A 14,186-nucleotide genomic window follows, 5' to 3' on the forward strand; every position below is an offset into this window, starting at 1 on the left:
ATCTATGCATTGGAATAGTGTACAAGTATAATAACTATGAAAGCATTTTGTAAAAAACACACACATGCTAACACATAACACACCTATTTATGATAATGTTAAAGTAGAACCACACACACACACCTACCCAACTGGAAATAGTGCACCCTGCCCCTTACTGACCCCAAAACTCCTAACTAAACTCCTGGCCCTTGACTAGCCTTAGAGCTGTGATGCTGTATCCCTGTAGTCCCAGCTCTGGTTCTGCTGTATCCTTGTAGTCCCAGCTCTGCTGCTGCTGTATTCCTGTAGTCCCAGCTCTGCTGCTGCTGTATTCCTGTAGTCCCAGCTCTGCTGCTGCTGTATTCCTGTAGTCCCAGCTCTGCTGCTGCTGTATTCCTGTAGTCCCAGCTCTAGTGCTGCTGTATTCCTGTAGTCCCAGCTCTAGTGCTGCTGTATTCCTGTAGTCCCAGCTCTAGTGCTGCTGTATTCCTGTAGTCCCAGCTCTAGTGCTGCTGTATTCCTGTAGTCCCAGCTCTAGTGCTGCTGTATTCCTGTAGTCCCAGCTCTAGTGCTGCTGTATTCCTGTAGTCCCAGCTCTGGTGCTGCTGTATTCCTGTAGTCCCAGCTCTAGTGCTGCTGTATTCCTGTAGTCCCAGCTCTAGTGCTGCTGTATTCCTGTAGTCCCAGCTCTAGTGCTGCTGTATTCCTGTAGTCCCAGCTCTGGTGCTGCTGTATTCCTGTAGTCCCAGCTCTGCTGCTGCTGTATTCCTGTAGTCCCAGCTCTAGTGCTGCTGTATTCCTGTAGTCCCAGCTCTAGTCCTGCTGTATCCCTGTAGTCCCAGCTCTGGTGCTGCTGTATTCCTGTAGTCCCAGCTCTAGTGCTGCTGTATTCCTGTAGTCCCAGCTCTAGTCCTGCTGTATTCCTGTAGTCCCAGCTCTAGTGCTGCTCTATTCCTGTAGTCCCAGCTCTAGTGCTGCTCTATTCCTGTAGTCCCAGCTCTAGTGCTGCTCTATTCCTGTAGTCCCAGCTCTAGTGCTGCTGTATTCCTGTAGTCCCAGCTCTAGTGCTGCTGTATTCCTGTAGTCCCAGCTCTAGTGCTGCTGTATTCCTGTAGTCCCAGCTCTAGTGCTGCTGTATTCCTGTAGTCCCAGCTCTAGTGCTGCTGTATTCCTGTAGTCCCAGCTCTAGTGCTGCTGTATTCCTGTAGTCCCAGCTCTAGTGCTGCTGTATTCCTGTAGTCCCAGCTCTGGTGCTGCTGTATTCCTTTAGTCCCAGCTCTGCTGCTGCTGTATTCCTGTAGTCCCAGCTCTGCTGCTGCTGTATTCCTGTAGTCCCAGCTATAGTCCTGCTGTATTCCTGTAGTCCCAGCTCTGCTGCTGCTGTATTCCTGTAGTCCCAGCTCTGCTGCTGCTGTATTCCTGTAGTCCCAGCTCTGCTGCTGCTGTATTCCTGTAGTCCCAGCTCTGCTGCTGCTGTATTCCTGTAGTCCCAGCTCTAGTGCTGCTGTATTCCTGTAGTCCCAGCTCTGCTGCTGCTGTATTCCTGTAGTCCCAGCTCTAGTGCTGCTGTATTCCTGTAGTCCCAGCTCTAGTGCTGCTGTATTCCTGTAGTCCCAGCTCTAGTGCTGCTGTATTCCTGTAGACCCAGCTCTAGTGCTGCTGTATCCCTGTAGTCCCAGCTCTGGTGCTGCTGTATTCCTGTAGTCCCAGCTCTAGTCCTGCTGTATTCCTGTAGTCCCAGCTCTGCTGCTGCTGTATCCCTGTAGTCCCAGCTCTAGTGCTGCTGTGTTCCTGTAGTCCCAGCTCTAGTCCTGCTGTATCCCTGTAGTCCCAGCTCTGGTGCTGCTGCTGTATTCCTGTAGTCCCAGCTCTAGTGCTGCTGTATTCCTGTAGTCCCAGTCCTGCTGCTGCTGTATTCCTGTAGTCCTAGCTCTAGTGCTGCTGTATTCCTGTAGTCCCAGCTCTGCTGCTGCTGTATTCATGTAGTCCCAGCTCTGGTGCTGCTGTCTCCCTGTTGTCCCAGCTCTAGTGCTGCTGTATTCCTGTAGTCCCAGCTCTAGTGCTGCTGTATTCCTGTAGTCCCAGCTCTGCTGCTGCTGTATCCCTGTAGTCCCAGCTCTGCTGCTGCTGTATCCCTGTAGTCCCAGCTCTGCTGCTGCTGTATTCCTGTAGTCCCAGCTCTAGCGCTGCTGTATCCCTGTTGTCCCAGCTCTAGTGCTGCTGTATTCCGGTAGTCCCAGCTCTAGTGCTGCTGTATTCCTGTAGTCCCAGCTCTGCTGCTGCTGTATCCCTGTAGTCCCAGCTCTGCTGCTGCTGTATCCCTGTAGTCCCAGCTCCGGTGCTGCTGTATCCCTGTAGTCCCAGCTCCAGTGCTGCTGTATTCCTGTAGTCCCAGCTCCAGTGCTGCTGTATTCCTGTAGTCCCAGCTCTAGTGCTGCTGTATCCCTGTTGTCCCAGCTCTAGTGCTGCTGTATTCCTGTAGTCCCAGCTCTAGTGCTGCTGTATCCCTGTAGTCCCAGCTCTAGTGCTGCTGTATCCCTGTAGTCCCAGCTCTGGTGCTCCTGCTCTTCTGACTCTCCCATACCTGCCCTGTTGCATAACTCCCTGTAATATATGCATCTGTGCTGAAAAGCAGTGTTTAATCTTGACCCCTCATAGCTGGTCCTATTCACATTGTGTGTGCATCCAAAATATCCTATTCCCTATATATTGCACTACTTTTGACCATGGCCCGATATTGCATACTACTGGGTACGGGTCCTGGTCTACTGGGTACGGGTCCGGGTCCTGTCCCATACAGGGCCATTTGGCAATGGTAAAAAGTAGTGCACTACGTAGGTAATAGGGTGCCATTTTGGATGCTGCCTGTGATTGTTCAAAAGAGTCTCTGTATTAGTGGCCCAGCGGTGTGGTGTCTTGACCGTCTGACTGTCCCGCTCTCTTTGATGATGTTGTCGTTGTCACCCATTAGACAGGAGATGGCATGGAGTGTTGTAACACTGGAAAAATCTATCTGGTCATTGTCCCCCAATAGTGATTTATAGACCCTCGGTACAATTGAATGCAACAATTATAAATGTTTCGTTTCTTGAGTAAATCGCAGCAAGTTAGATGAGGCAGCCATTGAAGGTAAGTATTTCTGGAATTGAAGAAAGAGAGACATCATTGACATTTGGTTTGATCTTCCAAACTGAATGCAGTGTGTGTCTGGTGGTCTCAAGCTTCTGGGCTGTGTGGAGGACATTCTGCAACTTTGGCCTGATACAGTGTTACCCTGTGTGGTGAAGTGAATTGGACTGGCTTCCATCTAGCTGGCACTGGCCAAATCATGAACTGAAACACAGGCTATTGAGGGAAGCAGCATGGCTGTGCTGTGTGTGCAGCAGCCCTGCAGGGGGTGCTAAAAGCTAACAAAGGACACTGCTGTCATGCTCTCGCTTTTGGCCAGCAGAGTTGACTGCAGTGACATCTTATCTATCACTCCATTTACAACCATAATCAACTCAAATAGGCACGCTAGTTTCACAATGATTCTCAATGATTTGGTACTTTACATACACATTATAATCAATAACTGTGGTTTTATGATGAGGTATGAGGCGGAACCATTGCACTTTAAAATCTCACAGCAGTGAGTGTGTGAGACAGCCTATCTTGTTTGAGTGGAGAGTTATGATTCTACTGTGATAGTCTCTTGGGGTTAATTTCACCAGCATTCCATTCTCTCTGAGCTCTTTCACCCAAGTCTCAGACTGTTGAGTACATTGTGTGCATTTCCTGTTGTATCGGTGTATGACAGGGTATGACACCATCCCCTACTCATCGTTTGTCCGATACACTCTCTGATAGAAGGCTCTTCTTTGTTGAGAAACTCAATGACTTTATATCTCCTCTTCACTTTCCAGTTTGTGCCTAGTACAGTGTTTTATCTCTACTCACTATATCCGGTAGACAGTATGACCTCATTATGTGTGAGGACTTTCTCGCGGAGGTTCACACGCATTTGCACAAAAATGCTAATTTGCACTTCAAAAGTAGCCACAACGTCAAAAAATACAAGTTATGTTTACCTGGGAGAGCTGAAATATTTTCAAAGATGGAATAATGAACTCTTTCCCGCTTAGATTATTTATCTTCTATTTCTGTAAATCTCAAGTGATGATGAATAAAAAGCTGTTTTTATTTAGATTAATCGTATTTGCAGAGCATTGTCAACACATTACACAACATTGGTATTGTGAAGGCTCCTATATCACCCCATAGAACTCTATGAACACAAAACAGTTCTGCTGAGTTTGAGGAGTATTATTCTGAGTCCATCAGATGAAAGATGAGGATTATTCCCCCGTTCTTTCCAGCCCTTTGTGTTTTCACTCTCTTTTTTTTCACCTTCTCTGACCCCACACAACTGATCTCTCACCTCCTCTCTACAGGTGCTTTCAGTTCTCTCTCCTCCCCCTAGTGCTCTCATTCTTTTAGATTTTTCTCCTCACTGTTCTTTCTTCCTCATCTTCCCCCCATCTCTCCCTCCCTCCTACACTTCCTCTCACACTTTATGTCCTCTACACTTTTTTTCTCTGTCTATCACTTCTTCCTCCTCTTCCTTCACCCCACCCCTTGGCACTCTTTCCCTATGTTGTGGAAGTAGTTGAGCCTATTGTCGGGACCCCTCGCCGAAGACCTATCTCCTTCTGTCCCTGCTGTTCCTCTGAAGGTAACGTAACCTATTGCCTTGCCTGCTGCTGGCTGCTTCAGGTTACCACAGCAACCGACCGCGGGGATCCACGAAGCCGGGCTCCTCCCCCTGGTCTCCTGAAACTCCCTCACCCCCCTCCTCTTCCTCCTCCTCTCCCTCTGTGTGTCCAGGCTCAGTAGATTTCCCCAGGATATCACCGTTCGCTATCTACCATAGTCGTATCACAATGAACATAACACACATTTATGTAGACATTTGTCAACTTGCTGGAACGGTGTAGATGAGAAAATAAGGACAGGACATGTCTATGCGACTTTTGGTTTGTTGAGTTGAGGATGCTCAGAAACCTAGTGCACACCGTCACCAATAGTATTTTTAAATGGTTTATTTACTGTCTTGAATCAACCATGTAACATGGACGCTTCTATAGACCCCCCTCCCAGATGAATTTGCCCTTGAGATTAACAGTCTCAGGCAGAAACACATTAGAAACCCCTGAACCCTGGTTAACAACCCAAGTAAGTAAACAACTATTGTGCACACATTTTTCCATCATTCCAAGTAGCTAAAGCTAAAGGGGAAACTACTCTGCTTCATTGTGTTTTTAATCAAAAGCATGTCCTCTGTTTGCTGTAAAACTAATGGACATGAAAAGCCATCTATCTCCCACTACTGAGTGGTGTAGTCTCTCTATAGTGTGTGACAGCTGCCTGACAGCCTCTCTCTTGACTATAGTGTGTTACAACTAAGACTGTGTGTGACAAGGTTGTCATACAGAGAGCGACAGACATACAACTTGTGACACATCTCAGTTTTGCATATTCTACCAATATACAACATTCTGGATCATCTGGTCTACTGTCTCTAACACATGTATGTCTGTGTGAAACTGCTTGAGAAGCCTTCTGATCAATGTAAACAAAACATGCCTGTGTGTGTCCTGTGCGATCTGATTTTCAGGCTGGATGTGTGTTATGTTGTTAACTGTGGCTCTTCTCTCCTGTGATCTTGGAACCTGGGCTAAGGGTGGTGGACGAGGCGCAAAGAAAGAGAGGGAGAGGGAAAAGCAAGCACATTGTTGGTTAAGTTAGCAAATCCACCTGTTTCCATCTCCTCTTTGTCCTGTCTGAGTTCCTCCGTCTGAGGAACTCCGCTTTGCCGCTCTCTGTCCTTGTCTGTTAATCAGCGAAAGCCGGCAGCAGCACCCGAGAGCACAGCCATTCGATTTTTGTGTGTACTGTGTTTTTCCTTTTTGTTTTGCAAGAGACTCCACCACTCCAGCTAAGTACGTCATGCTGCATCAATGGTTTGCTCCCCAGTGTCTCATTGAAACCGCTTGGCTCCCACCTACGTGCGACAGATGGAAAAATGCTAGCAGACTTTCTATAGCATAGCATGGACTGGCCACCTTTACAGTGGCAGAAGAGTAAAAGTTATCTGGCCGCTGGTCCTTGACTGCAGTAATGCATGCCAAATACCAGTAGATCTAATAGGGGAGTAAGATAGCTTCACTATTGGTCTAAATGACAGATCGGCGCCATCATTTGACCCAGTAGTAGAAGCTATAGGGAGAATTAAATTATTCATAACACAGGTTTTTTGAAACCGCTCTGTATAAATAGGATCTGACAGGATCCTTTATTTCTACTGGTGGTACATTGTTGCATGTAGGGATGTAGAACTTCCATAGAGAGAAACTCTTCTGGTGTTTTATCTCTGTGTAGAACATCCATAGGTTCCCTGAGTACAACATCCTGAGTACAATGTGGTGGAATAGACCATGGTTTTCTGCCCTGTCCCCCTACCTATGGCCCTCTCCGTAAGGGGGACACAAACAGTGGTAGGAGACGACAACTGCTATGAACATACAGGGGTCCTCTGTAGCACAGTTGGTAGAACATGGTGCTTCCAACACCAGGATAGTATTTTTGTTTCCCGGGACCACCCGTATGTTAAAAATGTATGCAGGCGGGACTGTAAGTTGCTTTGGATAGAAGTGTCTGCTAAATGGCATATATACTGAACAAAAATATAAACGCAACATGTAACAATTTCAAATATTTTACAGTTCATATAAAGAAATCAATTAAAATGAATTCATTAGGCCTTAATCTATGGATTTCACAACTGGGAATACAGATATGCATCTGTTGGTCACGGATATCTTTTTTTTAAAGGTAGGGACGTGGTTCAGAACCAGTCAGTATTTAGTGTGACCACCATTTGCCTTATGCGACACATCTCATTAGAGATGATAGAGTTGATCAGGCTGTTGATTGTGGCCTGTGGAATGTTGTCCCACTCCTCTTCAATGGCTGTGCGAAGTTGCTTATGGTAGAGAGAAACATAAAATTCTCTGGCAACCGCTCTGGTGGACATTTCTGCAGTGAGCATGTCAATTAAAAGGCCTCTCTAAAATTTCATATTTTAGAGTGGCCTTTTATTGTCCCCAGCACAAGGTGCACCAGTGTAATGATCATGCTGTTTAATCAGTTTCTTGATATGCCACACCTGTTAGGTGGATGGATTATTTTGGCAAAGGAGAAATCCTCACTAACAGGGATAGAAACAAATTTGTGCACACAATTTTAGAGAAATAAGCTTTTTGTGCATATGGAACATTTCTGGTATCTTTTATTTCAGCTCATGAAACATGGGACCAACACTTTACATGTTGCCTTTATATTTCTGTTCAGTGTGTTGTTATTGATTATTATATTACAGTACAGTACAGTAGTAAGGGCATCTGTCTCAGAAGTTAGTGATACACAAACTCTCAACTTTGAAACACCTGTTTTTCCCATGCATTTTCCAAAGTTGAAATCTCCTCCACTTCATCTTCTGTGAGGCATACGGCAAGACCATCCCGACCCCTGGTCAACAGTCCGGCCCAGCCCGGCCCATCATCCCCACTTCGCCATCCATTCCCACAACAAAGACGTCTTGGCTTGGCTGTCATTGCATTGCCTGTGTCAGTGTCTGCTTCAGACCCACCTAGAGCCTCCTCTGCCCTGCCGTTTCCCTCACTCCCCTTTCTGTGTTGCTTCTTCTTCCAGGGATGGGCAAAAAGGACGACCCCAAGCTCATGCAGGAGTGGTTCAAACTGGTCCAGGAGAAAAACGCCCTGGTGCGATACGAATCTGAGCTGATGATATTGTGAGTTAACCATTATTATCCTTTGTTATAGGCCTACTGAAGGTGAACTCTGTATCTATATAAGGTGCTGTAACTAGACAGACATCATTTAGACATAGATTGGAGACATCATTTAGACATGAGACATAATTCAGGGCCACAGGTGTAATAGTTGGGCCATAAGTCTGTCTTTCTGTCCCCCAGTGCACGAGAACTGGAGCTGGAGGATCGCCAGAGTCGACTGCAGCAGGACCTGAGGGAACGAATGGCAATTGAAGGTGAGGACCGCCAATTTTCAATTCAATAAATCTTTATTTTCCCCGAAGGGCAATTCGTGTGCAGCATTAAAAAATATGAAAGGTGCAGGACCATGGGAAACAACATTCATGGTTTCATCAAATCCTGATTACCTCAGAATGAGACACTTTTTTCACTTTCCTCTCCATATATGAGTTCTCTACTTATCTGTCCCTCTTTCTCTCTCTTTCATCCCCCTCTCCTCCTCAGACCACCTGAAGACGGAGGTGGAGCTGGCGCAGGAGAAGCACATCCTGAATGAGATGCTGGAGGTGGTGGAGCAGAGAGACTCCCTGGTAGCCCTCCTGGAGGAGCAGAGGCTCAGTGAGAAGGAGGAGGACAAGGACCTGGAGTCTGTCATGCTCTCCAAGGGCTTCAACCTCAACTGGGCCTGAGGAGGAGAGACTAAACTCACCATCCACCGTAACTCAGATAATACACTACCCCTCCTCTGTGTCAGGGCTCAGTGAAGACCCAACCCACGGTCTCATGCTTGGTCACAGATAACCCAGCAGAGAATGTGTGCAGAATGGAGTTATCCCATTACGGCTCCTCTGTTGGAGCAGTCTATAATGTTTACATATCTACCCTGCCAACAGCCAGGCATCATTACCTCCAGTGATATCTCCCCTCACTATCAAATCACGGTGGGAGGAGCAACTACAGCCTGGACTTTCTCAGAACTTCAGAAGTTCTTGGAGCAGTTCTCCAGAATGGGGAACTATTGTTTATTATTTCTTTTAATCTCAAACACGCAAAGGGAAGAAAGAGGTTAGGTCCTGCTGATGTAAAGGACTTGAATGTATGATACCTGTTTTAATGTACTACATGTGTAGAACACGACATATTAGCAAAGCAGGGGTTTTAGATGAGGGTAGGCCCTTGACCTATTGACTGTTACAGGGTTTCTGTGGGAAGGGGAGGAGTGGTCTCACTCTCATTCTAACCTCATAACATACTCTACTATTGTGACTGCTGACTGGGGAGGGACATCCTCTGCTTTAGCTGCCTTTCTCTCCAATTACACATTGGCTTCCACATTCTGAGGCGCCAATAAGGATGAGAATCTAAAAGTCCCATCATTTTTTTGCACAGAGATTCACCTAAAGGGTCAACACTAAGGATCAATGGAATCTTGTCACTTGGTTGTTTTGTATTTATTAGCTTGGTTTGATAGAGAACCTGAATGAACTGTTTTTGGTATTTTCCGTATTCACGGAGGAGAGTGCCTGAACTGGAGGCTTGACGGATTGCACATGTGCTCTCTTTATAACATTGACTGCAAGGAAATCAACTGAACTCCATCACCAAGAAGCCATTGTGTAAGGGGTGGAGGCTGCTGCAGACTCAGAAAAAGATCCTGCATTACATTGTCTTTGACTCTGAAAGTTGTGCTGGTGTGAATAGTTAACCTGTAGCATAGATTCATTGACATATGTACACTTCAGCAAGCAACCCACTTGACACATCTCTTGGTGTCCTAGTTCTGAGTGATCATGTGGCTTCTCCATACCATGCACCATAAATCACACTGATATTTCATTTTATAATCAGTAGCCCTTATTCAATACTAATTGGCATATACCATGAAAAGTCCTTAGTGTAGGTTAAACAGTGAAGAGAACAACATTAGGGGCAGTGTCTTATTGGGCTTACACAGTATCAATGCATCGTGTTATCATAATACCATAAGTGAACTGACATCACTAACTGGTGTCATGAGACACTTACGTCAGTGGATATGCTTCAATATGGAAGTTCTAAACCACAGAACTCTGGCTTCGCTATCCCTGGTGCTGAGGTACATTACCTGCTTTGGAGCAAGATGCCCTTTTCACTTCTGTTTTAATATTTTACTTTTATTTTTAGTGTTTAAACTTTTATGTATCCCACCAGAGGTACATTTCTATTTGGTGTTTTTTGTAAAATCCTTTCATACAACTACAGGTTGTCAAACAGCAGTTATGAGTAGAAGTGGAGACAGGAAGGTTGCTCTAAACCACTTCTATTCTGTCAGTCACAGGAGCATGTGCTTTTGTTTGGCGTTTGACCTTACTAGCCTTTCTGCCAAACTGTAAATCTTTGGTTGGTCACAGTTTTATATATTTTTCTGTATTGATAGATACACACAGTGAGAATTTGTGTAAGAATTAAACGGAGCTGTGAATACAAAAAAGTTACATAATTTCAAGGCTGGTTTAGATGGTGTGTGATAAGTTTGACAGATTTTATTGATATTTATAAACATGTGTGCAAAAATGTATCATATGTAAAGAAAAATGAATCCTAATTTTTAAAACTGTATGTTGACACAACAAATATGTAAATGCTGCTTCATTTAGCCAAAATGCATAGGGTGTTGGATGTATGCTGAAACGGCAATAAAGCAATGCAGTTGTTCATTTAGAAAAGCATGTCTCCTTTTATGGGTAGGCTTCTGTATAAACTTACTACAACTATGATTTTGATAGAAATGTGAATATTCACCTTAATGACTGTCCTGCATAGTAGGCTACCCTCTGTCAATTCCACTTATTTGGTCTATTCTAGAACTAGCACACCTGATGAAAAGCTGAGCTTCATTATGTGCCCAATTCAAAGCAGGAGTGCTTCTTTTGTGGCATATTAAATAAGTGCAACTGTCTCAGAATCTTCCCAACATGTGTTACATGAACCTGGCGACAAATTAATTAAAGGACGTTTTCACTTTTACTGTACGACAAGGGTAAAACCTGGCATTTAGTTTCTTCACACACTGACAGATTTGATCCACTTGCCGGTTGAAAACTCCACTCCGATATTTCTGTGTATCCAGTATTCCAGTGGGGCCATATCTGTAACAAGGGGTGGATGTCTGCAGATGAGACAAAAAGGTTTTTAGACATGCAAGACAGCTGAGCAGAACTGATTGCATCTTGTTTCTGGGACTGTCAGGTAAGATGTCCAATGCTGCATGGTATGCATTGCATTGCATTGCATAGTATTTGTTTAAGTTCAATAGTCCATAATAATATATTATAAGGAAAGTTAAAGGAGGCATGTTGCTTCCTTGCGTGAGCTACTGCGGTGATTGTTTGGCCATGCCAAATTCCCAAAAGAGGTTTACAATGGATAGCTACATTTTACACCATTGCAGTGGCGACCCTTAATTCAGGCCAACTGGGGCTTGCCTGTTTTGCATGTTATTTTGGCATTAATACGTGTCACATGTCAGTTTGCACACAATGTAAAAAATAATATATCATTGAATTAATAAAGCTGCGTACAAACATGGTCTCTCTTTTGTTTTCTTGAGTAAGGCAGCTCCAAAATGCAGGTGTTTCAGCCTAGCTCAATGCTTTGTGGTGGTGGGGCAAGCCAGCAGAAAATATGGAGCTGTGATTGGCTCAGTGTTCTGTCACTCATGGGAACACTACGTCACTGCAAAGTCTAAGAGGAGACCTCGAAAATTCTAGCCCTTTGGGTGCTGCCATAGAGTTACAGAAGTGTCCATCCAAGAAGGCTCAAGGTCGTTGGCCACGAATAAAATAACATCAAATCACGTTATATGTACAGTAGCTTTGATTGGACTGATCATGTCAACATCATACTTTCAAAATCTTAGCTAGCAGTCATTATCGTGATTAAAGTCGACAATCTACTGGCAAATCCTTTTTAATCCTTGTCATATGAAGAGAAATAATTAAGAGAAATTATAAATAAAATGTATCTGTGCTCATCGGCCATTGGACATAAACATTACACAGGTTGTAAATCGCAAATTCAATGAGTGGTTTGGAAGGAATCAGTGACAGGGGCAGTGTGGTCCCAAATCTGTGATTATAAGGGGCTCTTTTCCAAGTTTAAAATTATAGACATTCAACATTGGCCATGCTGTCAATAAAGCATGATTTCTGCCACACTCAAAACAACTGTTAACTCAGAACTATGAAAAGTTGACTTCATGGAGTTCAAGACAACTGGGAAGTCGGGAATAAATGAGCTCCGACTGGGAAAATACATTTTGAACTGTCTTTCAACTCGGAATTGTACATCTGGCCTCCAGTTGTTTTGAATGCACCATAAATCCAGAGAATGCCAGACTTTGATGACAAAATTTGCCCACAAAGGACCGCCGCACCACCTTCCTGTTCATGTGAGCACAGCACAACAAGGTGAGTCCAAAAATGTATTGTGCTGCATAAATGATGTAATATGCCAGGGAGATATGTATACTGTAGCTAAGAAAGTGTATGTTGTATAGTAGGCCATCATTGTAAATAAGAATTTGTTCTTAACTCACTTGCCTAGTTAAATAAAGGTTAAATAAAATAAAAACAATTGTAAGATATTAGTAGCCCATGTGCCTCATCCTAATAATTTGGTCTATTTGCCCCTCTTAATTTTGCCTACTGTTCTGACTTGGTGATGCACACGTAGCCTATAACCTGTTCTAGGGAAATGTAATCATCAAATATTGTAAGAGCTTTCATTGTCTGCTTATACAGTGGTTCCTCCTTTAAAAGTTGCATGCTGCTGCAGCATTCTGTGGCACGTCATTTCATTCTCAGCCATTTCTTCTGTTACTGCAAGTTATTGCTAGTTTGACAAACAGAGAGCATCTTTGAGAAGCGTTTGATAGAATTCCGTATTAGCATTAACAGAGAATTTAAAACCTTTTTTTGTAGTAACATAGTATATGGGATTGATTTTAATTAATTAATTTGATTAATATTATAGCGTTTCAATCAGTGACGTCACTCGCTCTGAGAGCTTGAAGTAGTTTTTCCCCTTGCTCTGCAAGGGCTGCGGCTTTTGTGGAGCGATGGGTAACGATGCTTCGAGGGTGTCTGTTGTCTATGTGTGCAGAGGGTCCCTGGTTCGAGCCCAGGTAGGAACGAGGAGAGGGATGGAAGCAAAACTGTTACACAGGCACCATTTTAATCAAGAGACTCTCCTCTTTGTAATTATGTAAGTCTGGGCAGCGAGCTCGTTTGTCATTGATCGCTAGACCAGAAATAGGAGTTTTTATTTTTTCCCTACATTTTCATTACGCAGACATAAGCACAGTTGACACCATCGAGGTGCGGATGTTTACTTTCTACACAAGTCGTTTTTTTCCAGTTTCATCCGACAAACAGATTGTAGTGGTAAAATAAAAAGGGATACATTTTTTATGTAATTCTAAGCATCACTCCAGTCAAAACAGGCTTTGCGAACGTTCGATTACATTAATTTGCTATGGGTTCACGCTAGTGTTCCAGTTAAGCCAACGTTCTTAAAACTTCTTATGGCTGCAATCCCGTTAACGGGATCGATATGACAACAGCCAGTGAAAGTGCAGGGCGCCAAATTCAAAGCAACAGAAATCTCATAATTTAAACCTACAAACCTCAGATTTCCCACTTCCTGGTTGGAATTTTTTCTCAGGTTTTTGCCTTCCACATGAGTTCTGTTATACTCACAGACATAATTCAAACAGTTTTAGAAACTTCAGAGTGTTTTCTATCCAATATGAATAATAATATGCATATATTAGCAACTATGACTGAGGAGCAGGCCGTTTACTCTGGGCACCTCTGTGCACCTTTAATCCAAGCTACTCAATACTGCCCCTGCAGCCATAAGAAGTTAAAAGCACAACAAAAAAACGAGCAATTAAAAAAACAACATCATTCATCCGATGGAAAGTCATGAGAGAGTCAGGAAAGTTCATGGCTTGAGTGGTCATCAGAGGGTGGATGTCAAAGGCGGAGAGCAAGCAAAGATGGTCTCTGGAGCAAGCCCAGGGGCAGGCAGCACGGTGTCATCAAGGTGTCTCGCTGTCCTTGCGGCTTCTCCATAGTAGGACTTGGATGAAGTTGGAGCTCATCCATTGCAGTTCATGGAGTCCATAGTAGGTGTAACTTGGGTGAAGCTAAAGCAGTAAAGTGGTGCCAGAAAGCGCACCACATTAAAATAATCATTCAAGAGTAACCTTGTAATTTAGTCCTCCCTACGATGCTCATCACTGCACAGCTCAGCCTTCTCTCTATCCTCAACCTCCTTACCCAACTCCTTACTGGATAGAGAACATGTGCTCCTTTTTATGACATGC

General features: G+C 44.1%; 1 protein-coding gene across 27 annotated transcripts in view; it reads left to right on the forward strand.

Moving 5' to 3' along the window:
• LOC129862372 (protein-methionine sulfoxide oxidase mical3a-like) overlaps nt 1-11,379 on the forward strand; it is a 166,322-nt gene extending 154,943 nt beyond the window's left edge. For 15 of the 27 annotated variants that reach the window (XM_055933944.1, XM_055933940.1, XM_055933942.1 and 12 more), the window contains 4 exons: nt 4,628-4,696; nt 7,735-7,834; nt 8,018-8,091; nt 8,321-11,379. In XM_055933944.1, coding sequence (XP_055789919.1) covers nt 4,628-4,696; nt 7,735-7,834; nt 8,018-8,091; nt 8,321-8,505 — 428 coding nt within the window. In that variant the 3' untranslated portion in view covers nt 8,506-11,379. Of the gene's footprint in view, nt 1-4,627; nt 5,765-7,734; nt 7,835-8,017; nt 8,092-8,320 lie in introns of those variants that run through there. The other 12 variants (XM_055933946.1, XM_055933949.1, XM_055933953.1 and 9 more) reach the window with 6 other exon arrangements.
• The last annotated feature ends 2,807 nt before the right edge of the window (nt 11,380-14,186 follow it).

Source organism: Salvelinus fontinalis, chromosome 9 (genome assembly GCF_029448725.1).
Source record: "Salvelinus fontinalis isolate EN_2023a chromosome 9, ASM2944872v1, whole genome shotgun sequence".
Taxonomy (NCBI): Eukaryota; Metazoa; Chordata; class Actinopteri; order Salmoniformes; family Salmonidae; genus Salvelinus; species Salvelinus fontinalis.